The 22,946-nt window shown below is 42.0% G+C and overlaps 1 protein-coding gene and 1 non-coding gene across 3 annotated transcripts; one reads left to right on the forward strand and one right to left on the reverse strand.

Moving 5' to 3' along the window:
* Positions 1-1,782: 1,782 nt before the first annotated feature.
* LOC102309975 lies at positions 1,783-5,809 on the reverse strand. The gene is made up of 2 exons (XR_006053909.1): positions 5,676-5,809; positions 1,783-2,552 (listed from the first exon to the last, which is right to left on the reverse strand). It is a non-coding gene; the product is annotated as an uncharacterized LOC102309975 (transcript).
* On the forward strand, positions 5,397-22,887 carry kdm5a (lysine (K)-specific demethylase 5A). 2 transcript variants are annotated; one of them, XM_005915672.3, is made up of 29 exons: positions 5,398-6,152; positions 6,280-6,622; positions 7,095-7,172; positions 8,526-8,648; positions 10,475-10,645; positions 10,914-11,108; positions 11,435-11,513; positions 11,624-11,715; positions 11,854-12,012; positions 12,265-12,384; positions 12,497-12,655; positions 13,086-13,267; positions 13,471-13,633; positions 13,730-13,849; positions 13,951-14,145; positions 14,237-14,418; positions 14,549-14,673; positions 14,805-14,955; positions 15,118-15,238; positions 15,443-15,619; positions 15,900-16,078; positions 16,178-16,496; positions 16,603-17,163; positions 17,274-17,432; positions 17,783-17,911; positions 18,006-18,153; positions 18,300-18,520; positions 18,709-19,182; positions 21,664-22,887. In XM_005915672.3, exons 2-29 carry the CDS (start codon positions 6,476-6,478, stop codon positions 21,949-21,951), a joined length of 5,217 nt encoding a protein of 1,738 aa, XP_005915734.1. In that variant the 5' UTR covers positions 5,398-6,152; positions 6,280-6,475; the 3' UTR covers positions 21,952-22,887. The 2 variants fall into 2 exon arrangements, with proteins under 2 accessions (XP_042073683.1, XP_005915734.1); XM_042217749.1 differs by having other exon boundaries at positions 5,397-6,622; positions 15,121-15,238.
* Positions 22,888-22,946: the final 59 nt, after the last annotated feature.

The following is a 22,946-nucleotide window of genomic DNA, read 5'->3' on the forward strand; positions in this document are numbered from 1 at the left end:
TCTGTAAGTAAGCAAGGTCTAACTTCATTTTCTGTAAGATTTGTTACTTTCATGTTACTTAAAAGGTTATTTGAACGTATAAGGAAGATGTTTATGGTGAATGTAAATCATAAGGAAAGCTATGTTGCTAACTTCTGTTTTGCTTACAAAATATGTTAATACTGATGCTTACGTATTGTTTTACTGTATGTTCACAGTCTTACAAATTAAAAGAGGAAAAAACGGTCTGTTAAAGACACAAAGACAAAGCGATGTGTCCTGTCGTTCCTGGAACCATCTCCTCTTATGTTAAGCTCGCTGCATAGGGTGAATAGCCATACATTCACCTGAGGGCAGCAGAGTAATTTAATGAAGTCAGGCAGGGAGAGCATGTTTGTAGAAGAACAGGTTGTCCTCACCGTTTCCAAAGTTTCAGATGAACTGAAGCTGATAAAAGTTAAACTAATGATATTGGTGACTTATTATTGATTTCATTTAGACTCACTATGAGTTTTGATTTGTGGTTATGTCTGAAATTAGATTTTGATGGGAAACACTCATTGAACAGTTCACGGCTGATGTTGAAGTTCAATCTTGAAACAATATCATTTTAACATAATGTTCACTCCTTCACGTTAAACTGGACCAGTGTTGGTCAAGTTACTTGAAAAAAGTAATCAGTAACTAATTACTGATTACTTCCCCAAAAAAGTAATCCCGTTACTTTACTGATTACTTATTTTCAAAAGTAATTAATTACTTAGTTACTTTTTAAAAACACGATTTACAACCTGAAGAGGTGATAAAGTGATAGATCTTTCAGCCCAATTCTACTTTTTCTGCATAATCCATCATACAAAATGTAATCAAATGGAAAAGTCTCTTTTTTTAACTTGTTTTATCAGTTTTAATCTTTTAACTTTATGCATCAAGCAAAAATTTAATTATATGCAACATTCTCTGACTTGAATAAATTAGTTTAACATTTAAACCTATTTTCTGCACATTCCAGCACATAAAATAAAATATTTTTTGTGTTTACACTCACTCTTTCAAATAGATGCAAGTAAAACACAGCAGAAAATAAATAAAGTCAAAGACTCAGCGGTCCTGTTGCTCTATTTTCACCTGTAAAGCAGGACTGCGGTAGGCGGAGGTTTACCCTGGTGCAGGTGTGCCGCGGTCAGTTGAAGAATCCGCGAGTTTCTCTGTGAGTTTCCCATTACGTCGTTGCGCACTCGGTGCTTGCTTGGAAGTTTAGGGGTTTTTTTCGCTGTAAAAAGAAGTTTTCTTCCCACGCACGATGGACGCTAATGTTTTTGTCACTTTTTATGGAATCAAACTCAAAGTAAGGTCAGTACTTCCACGCTTTAAACGCTGCACGCTCATACTCTCTCCCACAATCGATATGTGATCCATTGTTGATCTGCACACAGCTGTTGTCACTAACGGCGCACTCGCTTACGTCACTGTCGTGAGACATTCTCGCAAAAAATCACGGTTTTAGTAACGCAGTAACGCAGCGTTCCTACGGGAAAGTAACGGTAATCTAATTACCGTTTTTGCAATAGTAATCCCTTACTTTACTAGTTACTTTAAAAAGTAATCAGATTACAATAACGCGTTACTGCCCATCTCTGAACTGGACAGAAAGCAGCTCTGTTTCAAACCTGGATCACATTGGGGTTGATGCAGGATTCCCAAATGTTAGAATGATGGAGTCACAACCACTGTTATAGGTAGAATCTGAGAACATTACAGAGCAACTTTTGTTGTAAGAAAGACTAAGACATAACGATTTGATTGTTCTTCAATTTCATTTTCATACAGAGATGTTAGTCAAAACAGACGTGAGGTGAGGGTGAAGGAGATATGGTATCAAATGAGAGGCTGTGTGGTTCACCTCTCAGTATAAACTGCTGTAAAGAAGAGAGATGCTTTACACACGTCTCTGGAAACTGTCCATGTGGATAAATTAAGAATGTGAATAAAGAGAAGCTGTGTGGTTGAATAAAACTCATGCATCAGCCTGTTGCCTTCATCCTGCGGCAGTGCATTGAAAGCATCATTGGTGAGAGCGAAGAAGGTGAACACCACCTGCTGGTTCAGAAGCTCAGTTATACCTGCTCTCTGGATGGCATTGACCAGCATGCTGAAAACAGCAATAAATGATGTTAGATCAAATGGCAACTACACAACAACACACTAACACCTCTGTTTGCTTTCAGTCATTATGCTACACCAAACTTACAGCTTCATGATAATCTAGGCTAAGAGATGACTCACTTTTTAAAAACTACAAAAAAAATGTTTCCCTGATCCTAGTTGGTGCAGTTGCTGCTCTGTGCCTCTGTGGTGCACTGTAGAGTCATTAAAGCTGCCAATAGTTGACAGGGAGTGTTTTTGCTGTACTTTTCCATCAGAGAAACATGATTCAGATGGTAAAGATCCTCACATGAAGCGGTCATCGGCCTTCAAGACATCCATGATGTTTCCCCATTGGTGGAGTGAAGACTTTATCCACTGTGAACTTTGTCATGCACAATGATACGGGTGTTCTCGATGCACAGGTTCTACAAAAAGAAAAAAAAATAGTGTTTAAATACATTAAAATGGACTTTGGTATCAGAAAAGATGAGTTCTAGTTTTTATTATTATACAGTTTAGATACTACTGCTAGCATGTCAGAGTGTTTCTGAAATATTTGTTGATCTGATATTTGTTGTGGAAACCTGTGAACCTTCACATTGACTATATTGAGGTTGACCACGTTGATTTTGAAGGTATCCTTCTATTTATTATTATGTTGTTTAGATTAAAAAACTGACCAACCAAAGCTTCTTCTCCATAATGTTTGTTGACCTGCAGAGGAAACCTGACCACAGGCCTGAGGGGAATCACAGACGAGTAAGAACTTTTTATGCCAATGTCTCTAAGTGCTACAGTGCTACTAGATTATTGTGTTGGTCTTTTCTTTACCATGTAAAGTTTTAAAAACAAACCTTAAAACATACTTCACATTAAAATGTAATAATTAATGGTTTAAAGACAAAGTAGATATTTTTCAATGTGCTTTGAATTTGTTATGTGAAGCTGTGTGGAAAGCAAGATGGGACCCAAATATATGACTCAGAGTAATTTGAAACACCTTTTGCCCTCTTACCAGCATATTAAGATCATTTTTCTTTCAATGTTGTTTCAGTGTTTCGCACAGAGGTTTACTGTAACACAGTAACATTTAGACTACATTGTTTTTACAATGTTATATACTTTTACTTATAACATATACATACCATTCCTCAATTGTTTGACCTGCCTTTCTCTCCCCCCACCTCTACATACAGCATAATGCCCCCCACCCAACACACACACACCACTGCAATCACCAGTTAGCCCACTCCCGACATGCACACAGCACAGCACACTGCCTCCACACCTGCCAACTGCATCACCAGTAAGCCCCTTCCCCACATATACAGCACAATGCCCCCCTGAAAAAAGGCAGACAGACGACACTTTTTAATTGTTGGTCAAGACTAACTGCTTGTAAAAAAGAAAAAAAGTCCTGACTAAACAGAGGTAAATACCTATGTTGTTAAGTTAGCTGATGATTTTTTGCCTGGAGTTGGTTAGTTAGTTGTTCGATTGCCAGTCTAGCCTCCTGTGAGGAAAAGCCAGAAGCTGCCAGTGATGTAGCCTACTGTCAGTTTCACAGATTTGAAACTTAAGTAGCTGTTTGCTACAATACAGTCACACATTTTGGCATTGTTTACCTGCCTGTCATCCCTCCTGCTTAACTCATTGACAGCAAGCTGGTGACTGGGCCATACTGTGCAGAGGGTTTGAGAAAACCGCTATCAGAAAACTATAAAGCTAGCCATAAATCCTGGTTTTAAAGCCAGGACCTGATGCTATGAGGGGACGATACAGCCCACTGCAGCAACTGTGCCAGCCTAAGTAGTTCATCCTTCTTAAAATAAAAACACAATAAAATATTGTATTAAGTCAAATACAGTCACCTCAGCCACTGTTACCAACAGATAAAATCAAACTCTAATTCTAAAACTTAGATTTTTACGTAGCTTTTGGTTCAGAAGATGACGTAACACTCCGTATGCTATGTAAAGTGCATCCCACTGCAGCTGTTATTTATTTAGTAGTTTAGAATTGACATGGATCATGTTATGTTATAATATTTGGATTCTTATGTACTTGAGACAGCCTTCACTTCTTTATATTTTACTTCTGAGGAGCCAGAGTTTCTTGTAATTTAATTTAAAGTGGCCTTGAACAATAGTTCTCCAGGCTTTCAAAGTTTTCCTCTGACATGGGCTGTTTTTCCACACACATACAATCCACTTCTTAAACCTGACCATTTTCAGGGGAACACAGAAAAGGACCATCAGATTTTGATCCACCATGCAATAGGATCTGGAATGAAGCCAAATGATAACGGTTTTATTTTTCAACATGACAGTGATCCCAAACACTGTGCCAATATAGTATAGTTAGATAGAAAAACACACACTGTAACCACAGAGCCCGCACCTCAACATTATTGAAATAGAACAAAAGCCAGCCAACATCCGAAGCTTTGGAATGTTCTTCTAGAAGCCCGGAGAACTACTCCTGAGCACTATTTAAAGAGATTAGAAGAAAGATTGCATAAGAGAGTTCAGCCTGTGTAGAAGTATAATGGTGGTCGAACCAAATATCAACTTTCAAGCTCATAAGAATTATACAAACTCTGTTTTTGCCATGCATACTTTTATAAACTGGTGCAACTTATTCACTTAGCACAATATAAAGTCATGAGGGGTGGCTCAGGATTTACACAGTTACTGTATTCTAGTAAATTATGCTGTATTAGAAATTAATCTGTCTCGGCTTATGTAAACTAGTGGCAGATATGTTCAACTTCAGCAACAAAGTGTCTAACACAATAAAGAGACATGCTCATTTACAGACATTTGGATGGTTGGAATCAACTAAGTGCACAATTACAAATAATCATTTTTTATCTTTTGCTGAGCTTTTATATACCCAGTTTACCCACGGCTTGAAACAAGCTGCCTTCCAACCAAATTTCTTCTGACACGTTGCATGTATAAACAAAATACCGTATGTGATCAACAGGCTTATGGGGCTGCTGTGCTGACAGCCTGAGTGTGTGCCACATTAAGGAGATCCCCTCTAACCGACATCTGCTCGAAGATACATTACTGACACCGCCAACCGCATTCGTACTGCTGATTTTTCCAACACCTTTGCTTAAACGCAAAACTGTGACAGCAATCAATCCAGCAGATTTTTACAACTAATATGAATTTATTAGCGCTTGTTACCAAATATATTTTCTTCACGCAAGCATCAAAGTTAGATGAAAAAACAGCAATGAATTCAAAAGTAGTGAAACTTTTTCCGAGTGTCCATGAAAGCACCATAAGAGCTCTTCCCTTTCCTTGCTAGTTGTAGCTAGCACGTTTGCTAATCCGACTACAATAGGTATAGACGACGTTTAAATATACGGAAAGCTGCCTCCGGTAAAACAAAGCAAAGAGAGTATTGCTTTTGTATATGCGATTTCATTTAACCTGCTTAAACCACGTAGGACCGTTCTTCTCAGCCGACTGTGCCAGCTAACGTCAATGTTAGCTGCGCAACGGGAAGCGGTAGCTAAGCTTCTTTTAGCTTACCAAATTAGCTGTGTGCTAGTTCTCCGTCGCCTCAAATGCTTCAATGAATGGGGGCTGATGTGCGGAGAGAAGGAAACAGTCAACAGTGTACGCTTGGTACTAGGCTTATCCGTGTTGTTTTCAAGCTTGACTGGTGCCACCAGAGTAGGAGGACGAAGAGGCTGGAGTTTATTTTGGAGGACATCGACGAGTTCACTAGCGTGATTACGTTAGCTAGTGAACATTACAGCTAACCTTAGATAAGTTTGTTGGAAATGCATCCTCACGAAAAAATCATGCACTGCCCAGGTAGTGCAGAAGCGATGCTAGCTTGTTTAACATAATAGACTGAGTGTTTTTGTGTGTTGGGTATTGTAAAACTTCTTCTCCAAATCGTCTGCGGCCAAGTCTTCACCGCAGATTTTTTTTTCCTCCTGAAGCTTTGGTTTGAGAGGAGCAATGGTGGCGTTTTTGGACTGACCCTGCCCTCCGTCCCAGGTAGGGGGAGGATTTGGTGGTGATACCCCGGCCTGGTTTGGCCCTCTGTTTACGGATACAGGAGTGACATGCATCATTGACTCGGTTCTTGTTGTATTTTTTGCCTTCACTTTTCACATCACATTAGGTTTCGCCCCTGGGATGCTCCTGTCACTGACGTGATTTGTTATTTGGGGACATTGGAAGAATCACGATGGACACTAAAGAAGAAGAAGGAAGAAACAATTGCAGCTAACACAATTATGGACTCCTGAGGCTCAACTTTGCGCACTTTTATCCCAGATATATTTTTTTAAAGACTGTGTCACTGGACGAACGCCGATATGTCTGCGTTTGCGGAGTTCGTGCCCCCTCCTGAATGCCCGGTGTTTGAGCCGAGTTGGGAGGATTTCTCGGATCCTTTGGGATTCATCAACAAGATCCGACCTATTGCAGAGAAGACGGGCATCTGCAAAATCCGACCCCCTCAGGTATTTTTTTTTATAAAACTGAAGGTCTGCAGAGGTTTTTGGTTTGTTGTCTCTTTGTGATCCTGAGCTGGCTTACTTTGGGCCTGCGTGGATTTTACGAAACGCAGCGACGCTACTAGTTGCCATTAGTCTAAATAGAGGTCAAACGAGGCTCAGTTTCTTTTCAGTTTTTAATTAAACATTTTTGACACTGCTTTCCGTTTGTTGTTCAGAAAAATTGTGGGCGGAAGTGCGAAGAAAATGTAGCTGTTTTCCTCACTCCCACCTGGTGTTTTGGTTTTAAAGTGGTGGCTAGCTAAGTTAAAGTGGAACAATGGTAGACATTGGGCCTAATGGCGTCTACATGCATACATGCAACAGATACATTTAGATTTTGATTTTTACTTTAAACTAGTCACGTGTTGTCACAATGATTTCCTCATTGCTCAGGTTGTTTTGGTGAATGTAATATTTCTTTTCTGTTGTCAATCAGGACTGGCAGCCTCCGTTTGCCTGTGATGTACGCAACTTCCGGTTCACTCCTCGGGTGCAAAGGCTGAATGAACTTGAGGTGAGTTTGCCACAAATGAATGAATAAATAAAATAACTCCAGTCATTGTTTATAATGAGACTGAAGCCATTATTGTTACTGCTTTGGCTGTGTGTATGATAGATAATTAAGATTCAAGATCCTTTATTTGTCACATGCATAGTTATGAGTACAACACGCAGTGGAACGTGTCCTGACACACTCCTTGACTGTGCAAAAAAGAGAGAACATTATGTACATTAAGTGAATTATACAAAAGACCACATTATATGCAGTAAGTAAGTGAATTATGTACATTAAGTGAATAAAATAAAACAATCTTGAAATGTTTAAATTGAAAATTAAAAAGGTACATTGTGCAGTGGGTGTTAAAGTGTCTAGTGCTGTAGTAAAGGCGAGAAGAATCAGGTTGGGATGTGTTGAGAATAAGTCCTCTCTCAGTCACTTATGAATGCTGTGGGTGGGGCGGCATGTTCTGGTTTAGGACACAGATGGCCTGGGGATAGAAGCTTATCTTGAATCTCTCTGTTCTTGCCCGGATGGTGCGGAACCTTCTGCCTGATGGAACAGTTGGTTGGGACGGGTCCTTCAATATCTGAGCTTCTCTAGGTGTAGATGTCCTGTAGGGAGGGGAGAGCAGTCTTGCAGCAGCGTTCTGCGGTATGGATCACTCTCTGAAGAGCTTTTTGATCCTTAACGCAGCTGTTCCTATACAAGGATGCAGTGTTCTGTTTGAGGATGCTGTCCACAGCGCCTGCATAGAAAGTCCTGAGGATCACTAGGGAGACCCCCAACTTCCTCAGTTGTCAGAGGGTGGTACAGGCACTATGTAGCCTTTTTGGACTGGACCTGAATGGGGGCAGACCATGTCGGGTCTGAGGAGATGTGGACACCAAGAAAGAAAAGTCTCACTCAGGGGGGAAAAAATACACTGCAGTTTTTATTTTGACTAGGAAAAGGTTATTAAAACAAAACAAAAAGCTGCATTATTATTTTTTTCAGTTTAGTTTTAATTGTGTCCAACGTTTGATGTCATGGATGCCCTTAAAGTCAAATTTTGGATAGGTGTTGTTTCAGTTCAGGGCACCAGGACAGCTGCAATGTTGTTTTATATATATTAGAAATGCGCAGATTATCATTATCAGACTGCATTACCTATTTTTTACTGATCTCAAACAGTATTTATGTATGGAAGTTGTCGAAATAGATCTGGTGTCTGGACATACTGTTGTTGTTGTTTTTTTTGTGTGTTGTTTTTTTCCCCCCCAATGCAAATTTCTTGGTTTTCCTGGCACCAAAATGTGGAAACAAAATGAATACCAGCCTCTGATTTTTCTAATCTGTCTTTTTACTCTTTCTCTGCTGCTTTTCCAGGCGCTCACTCGCGTAAAGCTCAACTTTCTGGATCAAATTGCAAAGTTTTGGGAGCTGCAGGGATCTAAGATTCGATTCCCTCATGTGGAGAGGAAACTGTTGGACCTCTACCAGCTCAGCAAGGTGGAACCAGTCAGCATGGATGTGTTTTGTTTTTTCTGTTTGTTTGTTTGTTTTTGTTTTGTGTTCAGATTTTTGCTTTTTAACCTAAAAATAGATTTTTTTTTTTTTTTTAGTGAACTTTTGTAAATAAGGACCTAGGGCTGCTCAATTAATCGAATTTTAATCACGATTACGATCACGATTACGATCTGGGCTAAGGACCTAGGGCTGCTCAATTAATCGAATTTTAATCACGATTACGATCTGGGCTTTCAACGATCATTAAAAATGACTGATCCGATTATTAGCACCTCCCTCAAGCTTTACTCTCGCGCTGCTCCGTGTGGCAAATCGAGCGCACCTCTCTGCATTTCGAACACCTGTCACAACAATTAAGAGGACCCAAGGGAAGCTCGGAAAGCTAAGCAGAAGTTATTTGGAGAGGAGAGGGACTGCTGTTGGTTGAAAAGAGAGGTAAAAAAAACAAAAAAAAACTTCAGTGGTGTGGAAACATTATGGGTTCGCGGAGTCAGACGTGGATCAAGTAGACACAGTGTGTAAACTTTGCTACGGTGTAGTAGCTGCACCACAGAGCAACACTGCAAAGTTCACTAAACATAGATGTTTACATTTTTCATTTATTTCTTATATTGCAAACATTTGCACTGTTATCAGTATTTGCACACTATTTTATATTATTTTTTAAAGTCATTATTCAATACATTGTTATTGTTAACCCTTTAAAGCCGGTCAGAGCAGCACGCTCCGTTTTGTGTAACTATTTTTAAATCCCTGTAGAACCTGAACCTGTAAGCTAGCGCAATAATTTTTTTTGCATATGACCGGAGAGTTGTACTTACATCTTATGCCATCAGCTTGTCCTCGGTCACGGTTTCCTTCCACATAAAGCTTTGCAAAAATTGCATAAAAAGCGCTTGCAGGAACAAAAACATAATATTCCAGAAACACGCTTTGCCGATCCGATCAGCTGTTCGTAACACTTCCCACATTGAAACAGACGTCAGCGCGAACTATCGCATGTCCGCCATTTCCTGTCCGAAACCGGAAGTGACGTCATTTTCGCGGAAAATGTAGTTTTTTACTTGTAGGCCTTAAAAGCCTATACTGGTGTTTTTATAAGTCATGTTTGACTTTTCTGAATAGTTGCTGGGATGCTTAGAACTCGAATTGCACTGCTGGAAATAGTTTATTTTGATGCACCTGCTGTTTTCTTTGCAAATTTGCATCATAGGATTGTTTTTTGTTTTTCCTGCAGTATATAAAAATTGCTGTATCTCCAAAATAAAACTATGAAGACACTCAAAATAAATTCAAACTATTTTTTGCAACTTTTTTGTATTTAAAGTTTTGAGGGATAAACCTCTAAATTTCTCCAAGTAGAAATATATGTAAAAAAACAAAACAAAACTATTTTCAATTTTTTTTAGTTTATTGCACTTTTTTGCAATTAATGTAGTTACTATGGACTTAATCATACATATTATTAAAATATGGGCTATAACATTGATGATGTATAGCAACTTGAAATGCTCCCACAAATGGCACTACAACATGTAAAAAAATAATATAAGCTCTGGCGGACTTGGTTCTATAGTAGGTCTTAAAGGGTTAAATAAATATCGTCAAATAATCGAGATCTCAATTTCAGTGAAAATAATCGTGATTATCATTTTTGCCATAATCGAGCAGCCCTATAAGGACCCTTTGGCAGCACAAAAAAAAAAGTTGTTTTTTTTTTACCTTATGATGTTAAAACATATTTTGGATGATTAGATAGATTAAGTGGTAAGAGCTAAAAAAAAATGTTTTCCTTGTGTGCATTAAAGATTGTGTCATCCGAGGGCGGCTTTGAGACGGTGTGTAAAGAAAAATTATGGTCCAAGGTGGCCAGCCGAATGGGCTACCCTGCTGGAAAAGGCACCGGGTCTCTTCTACGTTCTCACTATGAGAGGATCCTTTACCCCTATGAGCTCTTCCAGACTGGAGCCACACTAACTGTGAGTGGTGCTGAATGCTGTTTAACTGCATTTTATATCATAATTGGGAGGAAAACAACAGCTAATATGTTTTAGACCATCATAAGTAGATTCTGAGGTTTCTTGTCTAAATTGCATACATATGTATTGTACTTACGGAAGTTTCTCCCAAAACACTTCATACTGTATATAAATGTCCTGTTACTAATAGCTTGTAATAACCTTTGGGCCAAATAACATCCTGGTTTTCTTCGGTAACCTATTCAGTGATCATTTTGCCTCCGATTAGGGCCTCCAAAGGTTGTATGATGAGGGAAATGATGGGGATGAGGTAGATGAGGGAGTTGGCGAGGAGGCTGTAGAGGAAGAGGAGCACGATGAGGAGGATGAGAAGGATGAGAAGGATAAAGATGGAGAAGGTGATGGATTGCAAACCAAAGAGCGGCTACTGCCAGAGAGACGATCCAGGCGCCTGAAATCAGAGGTAAAGGGAAGCTGCTCAGACATTAACTCAGAGTTGAGTTTGTAACCCACGCTGACCTAAAATTAAAAATGCCATGAGCACTAATGCGTTTCATTGAGTGTAACATTTGATAACATTGTTGCAAATGGGTCATGAAGTTATCATTTGTAGCAGAACAATTAGTCCCCCAAAATAAAAGTTTAAAAAAGTGCTTGACACGTTAACTTTTGGCATTCCCTCTGCACATCCAGATTCCTAACTGTGTCAGGAATGACCGAGGATGTCTTAACATTTAGCAGGATCACTTTGTTTCACAGTCTAATGCTGTTATTGTTGTTGTTCTCTAGCGGGAAAACAAGGAGCCAAAAACCCTTAAAATCTTTGGAGCGAGTCCCAAGATGGTCGGCTTGGAGATCGTATCAGCTGGTAAACAAAAATTTTGATTGACTTGTGTAGGCTTTGTTTTTGTTATGTTTTGTTTTTAAACACAAAAACCAAGAGCCACTCCTCTTACTGTAGTTTTCCAATTCACTTAGATGATGGATTCAACAAGAAGCAGCGGCACCTCAAAGCCCAGGCCTTCGCCATCAAGATGAGACCACGCAAGGAGACCCTGGAGGTCAACTTTGTGAGTGTGATTTCATCATTTCATTGTGTTCAGTGTCAAAATTAACCATGTTATTCAATACCACAACAATTTTTGCATCTTGTTTTGTTTTCCCTTTAAAAAAAATAAAAAAAATAAAAATGTGGCGCTAACCCTCAGATCGACCTTTATCTCTGCCTTGTGTGTGGACGAGGGGACGAAGAGGACCGGCTCCTGCTGTGTGATGGCTGTGACGACAGCTACCACACCTTCTGCTTGATCCCACCTCTGCAGGACGTACCCAAAGGAGACTGGCGGTGCCCTAAGTGTGTTGCTGAGGTAGGCGCTGAATGTGCTTTTATTCTCCCTGAGCCATCTGTGGTATACCACAAATGTTTCTCATGTCAAAGATTGGTGCTCTTACAGTTACTATAGTACTCATCATACCAAGTATACAGGTGAAGACTGAAAGAAATATATAGAACAGAGAGACAAAAGTCTGTTTCTAGCAACCAACCTAAAGTTTAATTACTCAAATGGGCGTGGCTTCAAAAGCAGTAACTCTAATGAATTGTTCATGCTCCTACACAGGAATGCAGTAAGCCTAGGGAGGCATTTGGCTTCGAGCAAGCTGTGAGGGAGTACAGCCTGCAAAGCTTCGGAGAGATGGCCGACCACTTCAAGTCTGACTACTTCAACATGCCTGTTCATGTATGTGAAATCTACTCAGTAGAGCTAGAATGAGTAAACGGATGCTGCTCTCAAGCCTTTCAGCGAAGATCTAAAACAGGATATGTCATAAGATCCATCTTACACTCCTCAGATGGTCCCCACAGAGTTGGTGGAGAAGGAGTTCTGGCGTCTGGTCAGCAGCATTGAGGAGGATGTCATCGTAGAGTATGGAGCAGACATCAGCTCCAAGGATGTCGGCAGCGGATTCCCTGTCAGGGACGGAAAGAGGAGGCTGATGGGAGATGAGGAGGTGAGAAGATGGTTACACGGTGTAAATATCGTAACGTGGTGATGTGTTGACTTGACAAAAGTTGAAAAGTAACACGTAGAGACAGTATTGTTCAAGTAAACTGTGTATGCAATCCAATGAAAAAGCAACACAGGGGTTACCTAGAGTGTGTCAAACACTTGTACAGTGGACAGTCAAGTTTAAAAAACTAATAAAAGTAATATTTTTCTTCTTTTTTTCTTTTTTCCCCCCCAAATGCCATCACTGATGGGGAGGCACATTTGTCAGCTCATTTTCTCATATATTCTGCTAAAGATTTTTAATTGCACACACATCATCTTATTTAGTATTTTATTGAGTGGTTCCATCTAGCAAACTCCAGCCTCCAGTCTATTTATTTAATACTTTCAAATTTGCTCTGAATAGAAGCACCCTTTTCCTTTCCTGTTAGGAGTATGCAAACTCAGGCTGGAACTTGAACAACATGCCAGTGCTGGAGCAATCTGTGCTCACCCACATCAACGTGGACATCTCAGGCATGAAGGTACCCTGGCTCTACGTGGGCATGTGTTTCTCCTCCTTCTGCTGGCACATCGAAGACCACTGGAGCTACTCCATCAATTTTCTTCACTGGCAAGTTTATGAAGTATAGTTTTGGAAGCAGCAGATAAGTAGTAGTGTTGATGAAAACAAAATTCTGCATGTCAGTGGTAATCCTTTGCTTCAGTAGGGCTTTTATAGTTGATCTTATGTTTATGTCTGCCCTGTGGAGTTATGGTACAATAGAAGCCCTAAATATTAAAAGAACATTCTGATGTCTTCCTTCTGTTCTTCAGGGGAGAACCCAAGACTTGGTATGGAGTCCCGGCCTCTGCAGCAGAGAAATTAGAGGCTGTCATGAAAAAGTTAGCTCCAGAGCTTTTTGACTCCCAGCCTGACCTCCTTCATCAGCTTGTCACCATCATGAATCCCAACGTCCTCATGGAGCATGGTGTCCCTGTATGTAGCCCGTACTCTGGGTTGGAATTTGATCTGGTTAAATATTCATGTGGAGATATTCATGTTTATTTATTACATATATATTCCTCTCCTCAGGTGTACAGGACCAATCAGTGTGCCGGGGAGTTTGTGGTTACCTTTCCCCGGGCCTACCACAGCGGCTTCAACCAGGGCTACAACTTTGCAGAGGCTGTTAATTTCTGCACAGCTGATTGGGTGAGGGAGCAAAAATACAAACTCCTCTTTTATTTTAAATATTGAATTTTTTATGTATATTATTTTGCCAAAACTTTGCTCGTTTTTCGCCCATTCTTCAGTTGCCAATGGGCCGTCAGTGTGTCGCCCATTACCGGCGTCTCCACCGGTACTGCGTTTTCTCCCACGAGGAGCTGCTTTGCAAGATGGCTGCAGATCCCGAGAGCCTCGACGTGGAGCTGGCTGCTGCCGTCTATAAAGAAATGCAAGAGATGATGGATGAAGAAACAAAACTCAGACAGGCTGTCCAGGAAATGGTGAATGTTTTTCTTTTTTGTTTTGTGGATGTTATACATGTAATGCAACCCATTCTGATTATTTGAGCATCGCTTTCCTCATTGCCAACAGGGGGTACTGTCGTCCGAGCTGGAGGTTTTTGAACTCGTTCCGGACGATGAGCGTCAGTGCTACAAGTGTAAGACCACCTGTTTCCTGTCTGCGCTGACCTGTTCCTGCAGCCCAGACCGACTGGTTTGTCTCCACCACGCGAAAGATCTCTGTGACTGTCCTCTTGGCGACAAGTGTCTTAGGTGGGATTTTTTTTTCCTTTTTTTAATTCATGGCGTAAACTTTAATCATGTTAAGAGTTGCACAAGCTTGTGTTGGTAGTAAATTCTTAAAACAAATTTTCATGTGCAGTTTTTGTCCAATCCATTCCAGGTATCGCTATGATCTGGAGGAGTTCCCCTCCATGCTGTATGGCGTGAAGACTCGGGCTCAGTCTTATGATACCTGGGCAAAGAGGGTCACAGAAGCCTTGGCTGCAGACCAGAAAAACAAAAAAGGTCTCTGTTTCATTGCATTATAAACTACAAGCATTTTGTTCCCTAAATTTAGCTATTTATGTCTTTATTATATCTAAATCCTTTCTCATCTTTGTTTTCTCCTGCTCTTTCTTTCTGTCGCTCTCTCACAGATCTCATTGAACTCAAAGTTTTGCTCGAGGACGCAGAGGACAGAAAGTATCCTGAGAACGCTTTGTTCCGTCGCCTGAGGGAGATGGTCAAAGAGGCAGAGACGTGCTCCTCTGTAGCCCAGCTGCTGCTCAGCCGCAAGCAGAGGCACAGGTCAGGACAATGATATGTGCTGATTTACCACTCGCAAGTTAGGGGGCCTGATATCAGTTTTTTAAAAAGTCTTTTCAGTATTAATTTTGTAGGTGGTTTTGTTCAAAGAGGAACTAAATCTTTGGGGTTTTTTCTCCCTTCTTTTTCTGTGTGCATCTCCAGTAGCCGCCTGCGTTCTGAGAGCAATCGCAATCGGACCAAATTGACTGTGGATGAGCTGAAAGCGTTCGTAGAGCAGCTGTACAGGCTACCCTGCATCATCAGCCAGGCGCGACAAGTCAAAGTTAGTTCCATGTGTCGATACATAGATCCCAATTATAATTGTTTTTTTGTTTTGTTTTGTGGTTTTTTAAATTTTGTTTTTGCCTCTCTTGTGTAATTTTCTCTGCTCCCCCCCGCTCATTCAACCAATACTCTTAAACCACTCCCTGACATTTCCTACTTTTCCTTTACCTCTAAATGTGTCTGTCACTGCCCGTATTGCCAGGAGTTACTGGAGAATGTGGAGGACTTTCATGAACGGGCCCAGGTGGCGCTGTCAGATGAGATGCCAGATTCCTCCAAGCTGCAGGCGCTGTTGGATCTGGGCAGTGGCCTGGATGTGGAGCTGCCAGAGCTGCCCAGACTCAAACAGGAGCTCCAGCAGGCCCGGTGGCTTGATGAGGTGAGCCCACATCAGGCGATATGAGTTGTTGTACTTGCAAAAACACAAGGTTTTCCACTTTTGTTACCAAGCGGAAATGAAAAGGAGTCAACTTAAGACTAACATCGTATTGCTCTCTGTTTCTGTAGAATGTTATCATATTATTAGAACTACTTAGATTTGTAAGTAGTTCTGTGCCACTGTAAAGGAAGCAAAATCTTTGCAGTGACAGATATGAGTCAAAATCATTAACATCAAAAGATTGAGCAAAACAGAGACTGAGAACATCATCAAATTTCAGGTGCGTGCCACCCTTGCTGAGCCCCACCGCGTCACTTTGGAGCTCATGAAGAGGCTGATCGACTCTGGGGTGGGTTTGGCACCGCACCATGCCGTGGAGAAGGCCATGGCTGAACTCCAAGAAATCCTTACCGTGTCAGAGAGATGGGAGGATAAAGCTCGCGCCTGCCTGCAGGCCAGGTAAGGTTTCACATGTGAATGGAGATCTAAATTACCCATAAAAGTCTACCTTTTAAAATCAGACGGTTCACACATTTGTTTGTGCTCTTATAATCTTAGACCTCGTCACAGCATGGCAACGCTTGAGAGCATTGTGCTGGAAGCTCGGAACATCCCAGCGTATCTACCAAATATTTTGGCTCTCCGAGAGGCCCTGCTAAAGGCCAAGGAGTGGACCTCCAAGGTGGAGGCCATCCAAAACGGCAGCAGCTATGCTTACCTGGATCAGCTGGAGAGCCTGCTGGCCAGGGGCCGCTCCATCCCTGTGCGGCTCGATCCGCTAGCTCAGGTGGAGTCTCAGGTAGCTGCAGCTCGAGCCTGGAGGGAGAGGACTGCTCGCACGTTCCTCAAGAAGAACTCCACGTACACACTGCTCCAGGTGGGCTGTCATGGAAACATTTGATGTTACTTGTGGCTGAGATGCAGAAATATTTAAATGTCTTTAATTTAAAGTCTGTATGATAATTATAACAAATATCTCTTAGGTCCTCAGTCCTCGTGTGGACATTGGCGTATACGGCAACAGCAAGAGCAAGCGAAAGCGTGTTAAGGAGCTCATGGAAAAGGAGAGGGGCGGCTTTGACCCAGACACCCTGAGTGATCTGGAGGAGAACCACGAGGAGGTGCGGGACCCTTCTACTGTTGTAGCAGCTTTCAAAGCCAAAGAGCAGAAAGAAGTGGAGTCCATTCACTCACTCCGAGCTGCAAATTTAGCTAAGATGGCCATGGCAGATCGCATCGAGGAGGTCAAGTTCTGTTTGTGTCGAAAGACTGCCAGCGGCTTCATGTTGCAGTGCGAACTTTGTAAAGACTGGTTCCACGGAGCTTGCGTCCCTCTGCCTAAGACTGGATCTCAGAAGAAGATTGGTGTGAATTGGCAGAGCAATAGTAAAGACTCCAAATTCCTGTGTCCGCTGTGCCAGCGATCACGGAGGCCGAGATTAGAGACCATTCTGTCATTGTTAGTTTCACTGCAGAAGCTGCCAGTGCGTCTGCCAGAAGGAGAAGCATTGCAGTGTTTGACTGAGAGGGCAATGAGCTGGCAGGTACGCATATAAATTACAATGCCTAACTGGTAGCATACGAGCTTCTCAGTGTTTTTTCTTTTGGTCTCTGCTTATTACCTGCGCTTATGTTGGTTAAACTTTCTTAACAGGACCGAGCACGCCAAGCTCTGGCCACAGAGGAGTTGTCCTCGGCCCTGGCGAAGCTGTCTGTGCTGAGTCAGCGTATGGTCGAGCAAGCTGCGAGGGAGAAAACGGAGAAGATCATCAACGCTGAGCTGCAGAAAGCCGCTGCCAATCCTGACTTACAGGTACTTTGATCATTAATAATTTTGCATGGTTAGAAATTCTCTTTGAGATACAGATTGATGCTTTGGATGTAAATGTGCACTTCACCAGCAGAGGGCAGGAATCTGTAAAAAGATAAAAAGGCCAGTGGATGGCTTAGCAGTCTGAAAGTTCACATTTCAGACTGGTGAGTTGAAACCTGAAATTAAATCTACCCTCTAGGGAAATTATCAGGCAAAACACTTCTTATTCAACAACAGGCTGAAGAATCATTGCTGTTTTGCTTTTGTTTCTTTGATAAGTTCAGTAGATAAAACCTTTCCTGTGAGAAGAAATTTTAAAGAGTACGTGTGTGTTTATGTGTGTTTCCCAGGGTCATATCCAAACTTTCCAGCAGTCTGGTTTCAGCAGAGCCACGTCACCGCGTCCCTCTGTGGACTACGACGACGAGGAAACTGATTCAGACGAAGACATCAGGGAGACTTACGGATATGATATGAAGGTATGGGAGGCATCAGTGGTGTGATTTAAATTGGGGTGTCATAGGACTTTATTTTGACTTCTTGTGTTGTTGTTGTATGACTGTTTGGCTCCAGGACCCTGGTGAGGTGAAGCCCTACCTGTTCTGTGATGAGGAGATTCCCGTGAAGTCAGAGGAGGTGGTCAGTCACATGTGGCTGGCTGCCACGCCTTCCTTCTGTGTCGAGCACGCTTACTCCTCAGCCTCCAAGTCCTGTGTTCAAAGTGAGGCCGCATTTATTTAATACAATCCCTTTGCTTTGAGTCTGTTTACCCATTGTTCCCTCTTGGCATTTATTTGCATAATAAACAATTACATTAACTACTCCTTGGGAGATTCCCATTTCATACTCAAAATATTTACATTTCAGATCTGGGTACACCCAGAAAGCAGCCCAGGAAGACCCCGCTGGTACCTCGGAGCCTTGAGCCACCTGTTCTTGAGCTGTCCCCGCAGGCTAAAGCCCAGCTGGAGGACCTGATGATGCTTGGAGACCTGCTGGAGGTGTCCCTGGATGAGACCCAGCACATCTGGAGAATCCTGCAGGCCACTCACCCACCCTCTGAGGAGAGATTCCTGCAGGTCATGGAGGTAGGAAGTTCAGCCATTATGCAACCTGATTGCACAGCTGGATAAGGACTTAATGCTGAGATTAATCATTTTAGCTTGTTCTGATGGTGTAATTACACACAATGTATGCAGTAAATGCAGAATAAGAAATGGCAGTGATCGCTCTCATTTGCTCTTTTTTTCCCCCCTCCCCCTTCCTTTCTTTCCAGCCTGACGACTCTCTGATTGAAAAGCCTCTGAAGATCAAGCTCAAAGATTCCGAGAAGAAGCGGAAACGCAAATTGGAAAGAGCCGAGCACCACCACATGCTGATGGCTGCTGCAGCTGCCAGTGGAACTTCGGCGATGGGAGATATCCGACCGCCCAAGTCCAAAGACTTAAAGAGGGTCGGTCTGGAGCTCGGCCTTGGGGGTAAACCCAAAAAGAAAAAACTTAAAATCAACCTGGAAAAGAATCGGGAAATGAAGCAACTGGCCAAACGGTTGGCCAAAGAGGAGAAGGAGAGAAAGAGGAAAGAGAAAGCGGCCGCAAAGGCAGAGGCCATCAGGGAGGGGATGGAGAAGAGGAAGGAGAAGAAGATTCTTGACATTCCCTCGAAGTATGATTGGTCGGGGGCAGAAGACTCCAATGATGAGAATGCAGTGTGTGCAGCCAAAAACTGCCAGAGGCCGTGTAAAGATAAGGTGAGCACACCTGTCATTATCCATAAAAAACGAACTAACATTTCAATTCAGTTTCATTTATACAGTGCCAAATAACAACAACAACAATCGCTTCAAGGCACTTGCGACCGAGTTTCACCATTGCAGATCCAGATGTGTGTTGAAAGGGGTACAAGGGGGAAATCATAGATGTTTGATGGACACAATCTTAACATTAAGATTGTGTCCATCAAACTTAATGATGTCAGTGCGCCCCAGGGTGGCTGTGACTACAATGTAGCTTGCCATTCACACACTGCCATCACCAGAATCAGAAAGGGTTTTATTGCCAAATGTTGAGCAGGTTTACAACATTAGGAAATTGCTGCGGTGAATGGGTGTGTGAATGGGTGGATGACAGGTTGTATAAAGCGCTTTGGGGTCCTTAGGGACTAGTAAAAGCGCTATACAAATACAGGCCATTTACCATTTTTACCATTATATAATATGTTGAAAAATTGTTGAATATTCTTAATCTTATTTTGTGTCATTACTTTATTGTGATCCGTCGTGGTCTCAGAGGTTATTCCCTGCTCACCTGGTTTAAATGTGGACTCAAACCTGGGGAGCAAGGAAACTAAACTGATCTCACATGATTCAAGGTAGTAGACCACATCTACGTCCTTGAAATAGGACTGAAATCTAGTTTATTATGAAGAATTTTATGTCTACAAATACATTTTGTTAGTACCTGGTTGGATGCACCTCAGCTCTCAATATTGTTGAATCTTGGCATAGATTCAACAAGGTGCTGGAAACATTCTTCAGAGATTTTGGTCCATATTGATCTGACAGCATCAAAGAGTGGCTGCAGATTTGTCAGCTGTACATCCATGGTGTATATCTCCCGTTCCACCATGCACTAAATGGGTTCTAGAGGACTGAGATCTGGTGACTGGTGGAGTCCTTGTCATGTTCAAGATTCTAGTTTGCGATGATTTGAGCGTTGTGACGTAATCCTGCTGGAAGTAACCATCTACAAAGCTATGTACAAAGTGTGTATACGGTGGTCATTAAGTGGCATGGTCAGGACATGGTTTTATTTACTGTTGCCTTCCTTTCAGCTTGAAGTAGTCTGCCCATTCTCCTCTAACTTCTGGCATCGACAAAGCATTTTCTCCCAGTGAACTTCTGCTCACTAGATATTCACCCTAGAGATGGTTGTGTGGGGGTAAATCCCAGATCAGTAGTCTCTGAAGTACTCAGCCTAGCCCATCAACAACCATGTCACATTCAAAGTCACCTAAATCACCTTTTCCTCCTTGTTCTAATGCTCAAGTTGAACTGCATCAGGTCATGTTGACGTTGTCTACACGCCTAAATGCAGTTGATTTGCTGCCATATGATTAGCTGTACAGCAAGCACGAGCAGAGCTTTCAAAGTCTTGATGTGGATTTTGTCAGGGCTCTGTATCTGCTGATGTTCTGCACTGTGAAATTCCCTTAAGCCCACATTGACTGCACGAAATCAAACACACTGCGGTGTTAAACTGTAGGCCTCCATGATTGTGTCGTGATGTTCACATGATGTCAGACGGAACATCAGTCTGCATACAGAGCCGCTCGACAGTTTGATGATTCCATCTGAGGAGACTGGGAAATACTGTGGTGTCATCCACTGAATGTGTGTTTGTTTTATTAAACCAGAGTGGATAACAAACATTTCTCACAATGAACATCGGGTACCTTTTTATTGAATAGTAACAGCTGGTAACCGCACTGGAACACCTCAAAGAGAGTTAGACATAACATATTAACAAGGCCACCTGATGTCGTCTTGATCAGAAACGCTACTGCAGACTGCACAAAGTTAACCAGTGGCTAGTCTTCTTCTCTCTTGAGTCTGCGCTGCCAATCAAATCTAAGGAATCATTAGCCCTACAGTTCTGTCCTTTGATTCACCGATGATTTATCCAGGGCATACTCGTGACTGTAGCCCAAAACGATGGCATAGTGCTGTGTTAGTCGCTACTTTGAAAGGAAGGTTACCTTTAAAAGAAAATGATAATAATTTACTTCAAATTTTTTAGCTTCACGTTACAGCAAAAACCACTTTTTTCTAGCTGCGCTGGTAAATACATTTGTTTTTTTGTTATTTCTAATGTTTTGAAAATCAACAATTGAAGTGTGTCCAAGATGATCTACTCTGTTGTAGTCATGTATTCCAGTAAATAACATCAAACATTAGTTGAACAGTGACTGACTTGTAGCTGTGAAACAGACTTCTTTAATTGCTAATGCAGCATGTTCATTAAAATTCTTGAATTAAAGCTGCAGCTTCTTTTCAAATTTGTTGTTGTGGTGAAAAAAGCAAGTTTGTTTCACTGTCCACACTGACGTGATTGAGTGCTGTTAAATGTTATCTTTGAATTTAGTGTCTTGCTTGACAAAGTCATTGTCTCACTCACTCACATTTCTGAATTCATCACGTGGGTTTTTTGTTCTTTTCTCTCCTTTTTCCCAGGTCGACTGGGTTCAGTGTGATGGCGGCTGTGACGAGTGGTTCCACCAGGTCTGTGTGGGTGTGTCATGCGAGATGGCCGAGAATGAGGACTACATCTGCATGGACTGCTCCCGGAAGGCCGCCGGTGGAGGAATGACCGTCGAGGAGGTGTCGGAGGAGAGCGTCGTTGTGCTGACAACGTCAATGTGCGGCAGCAGCGTGCAGAGTGTGCCATCGTCATCGGTGATTGCCTCCTGGTCATCGGCTTCTCATCATCAGCAACAGCAGGATTCTCAGCAGGGCAGTTAGCACTTAAAAAAACATGGGCCAATGACAGAGAACTTCACAATATGCCCAGTATCCAGGCTAGTTTTTTAAACCTCAAGACAAGTTAACAGTTCCTGTAACTGTTGGGAGTGTCAAGCACAAGAAAAACGCTCCTGTTTCCGAGTGCTGAAATCTGCAAACAGACTTTACATGTGTCAGCCACAACATTAAAAACCAAAGGCGAGTAAAGTGAATGACCTCGATCATCTCGTTGCAGTGCGTCACTCAGCCGGGAAGCCATTGGTATCGGTATTCATGTGGGTGATACTGTTAACATCCACCCAAATGTGGCTAATTTGCTCCTGTATGACAGAGGTCCTGTTCACAAACGGCTCGTCATTACAATCGAGGTGTTGAAATGGCCTCCCCACATGTCAGTCCATCCACAGGATGCACCAGAATAAGCCCGATCGCTGCATCTGCTGCAATATTTTGGCGCCCGCAACCGGAAGACACCCTCTGAGGTCCTGTGACCTTGCTTCAAAGGGCCAGACCTGTTTTGATGTCACAAAATATTAGGCAGATGGATTTAATGTTGTGGCCTCTCTGTATAATCCCCCTACAGCAGTTTAGGTCTAGAAAAACCTGCCGTCTTCATCCTGGTCCTCAGTTCAGCAGTAACAAGGCATTAATAACTTACCTGCAGTCAAACACTCACTTATTCCAGCTGTTGTATTCAGTGGCAAACAGACAAATTTGTTCCCAGCTCCAGGACATTAGTTCCCCTTCTGTCCCTCTTGCCAGGCCCTTGAGACAGTAACATCTCAATAAGTAGGTCTTGACTAGGAAAAACAAATGGTTGTATTGTAGTGGAATTATTTATAATGTACATAGCTTTTAAGGCAGTTAAACCAATGGATTGTGGCTTTTTGTTTTGTTTTGTTTCTCACCTTTAATAAATTCTTCCTAGTCAAATAAGTACAAATTGCAATGTTGTTTTTTTTCTCTCCATGTGACGAAGCACACAAACGACAACC

Source organism: Haplochromis burtoni, unplaced genomic scaffold (assembly GCF_018398535.1).
Source record: "Haplochromis burtoni strain Fernald_Lab_line unplaced genomic scaffold, NCSU_Asbu1 Contig_14, whole genome shotgun sequence".
NCBI lineage: Eukaryota > Metazoa > Chordata > Actinopteri > Cichliformes > Cichlidae > Haplochromis > Haplochromis burtoni.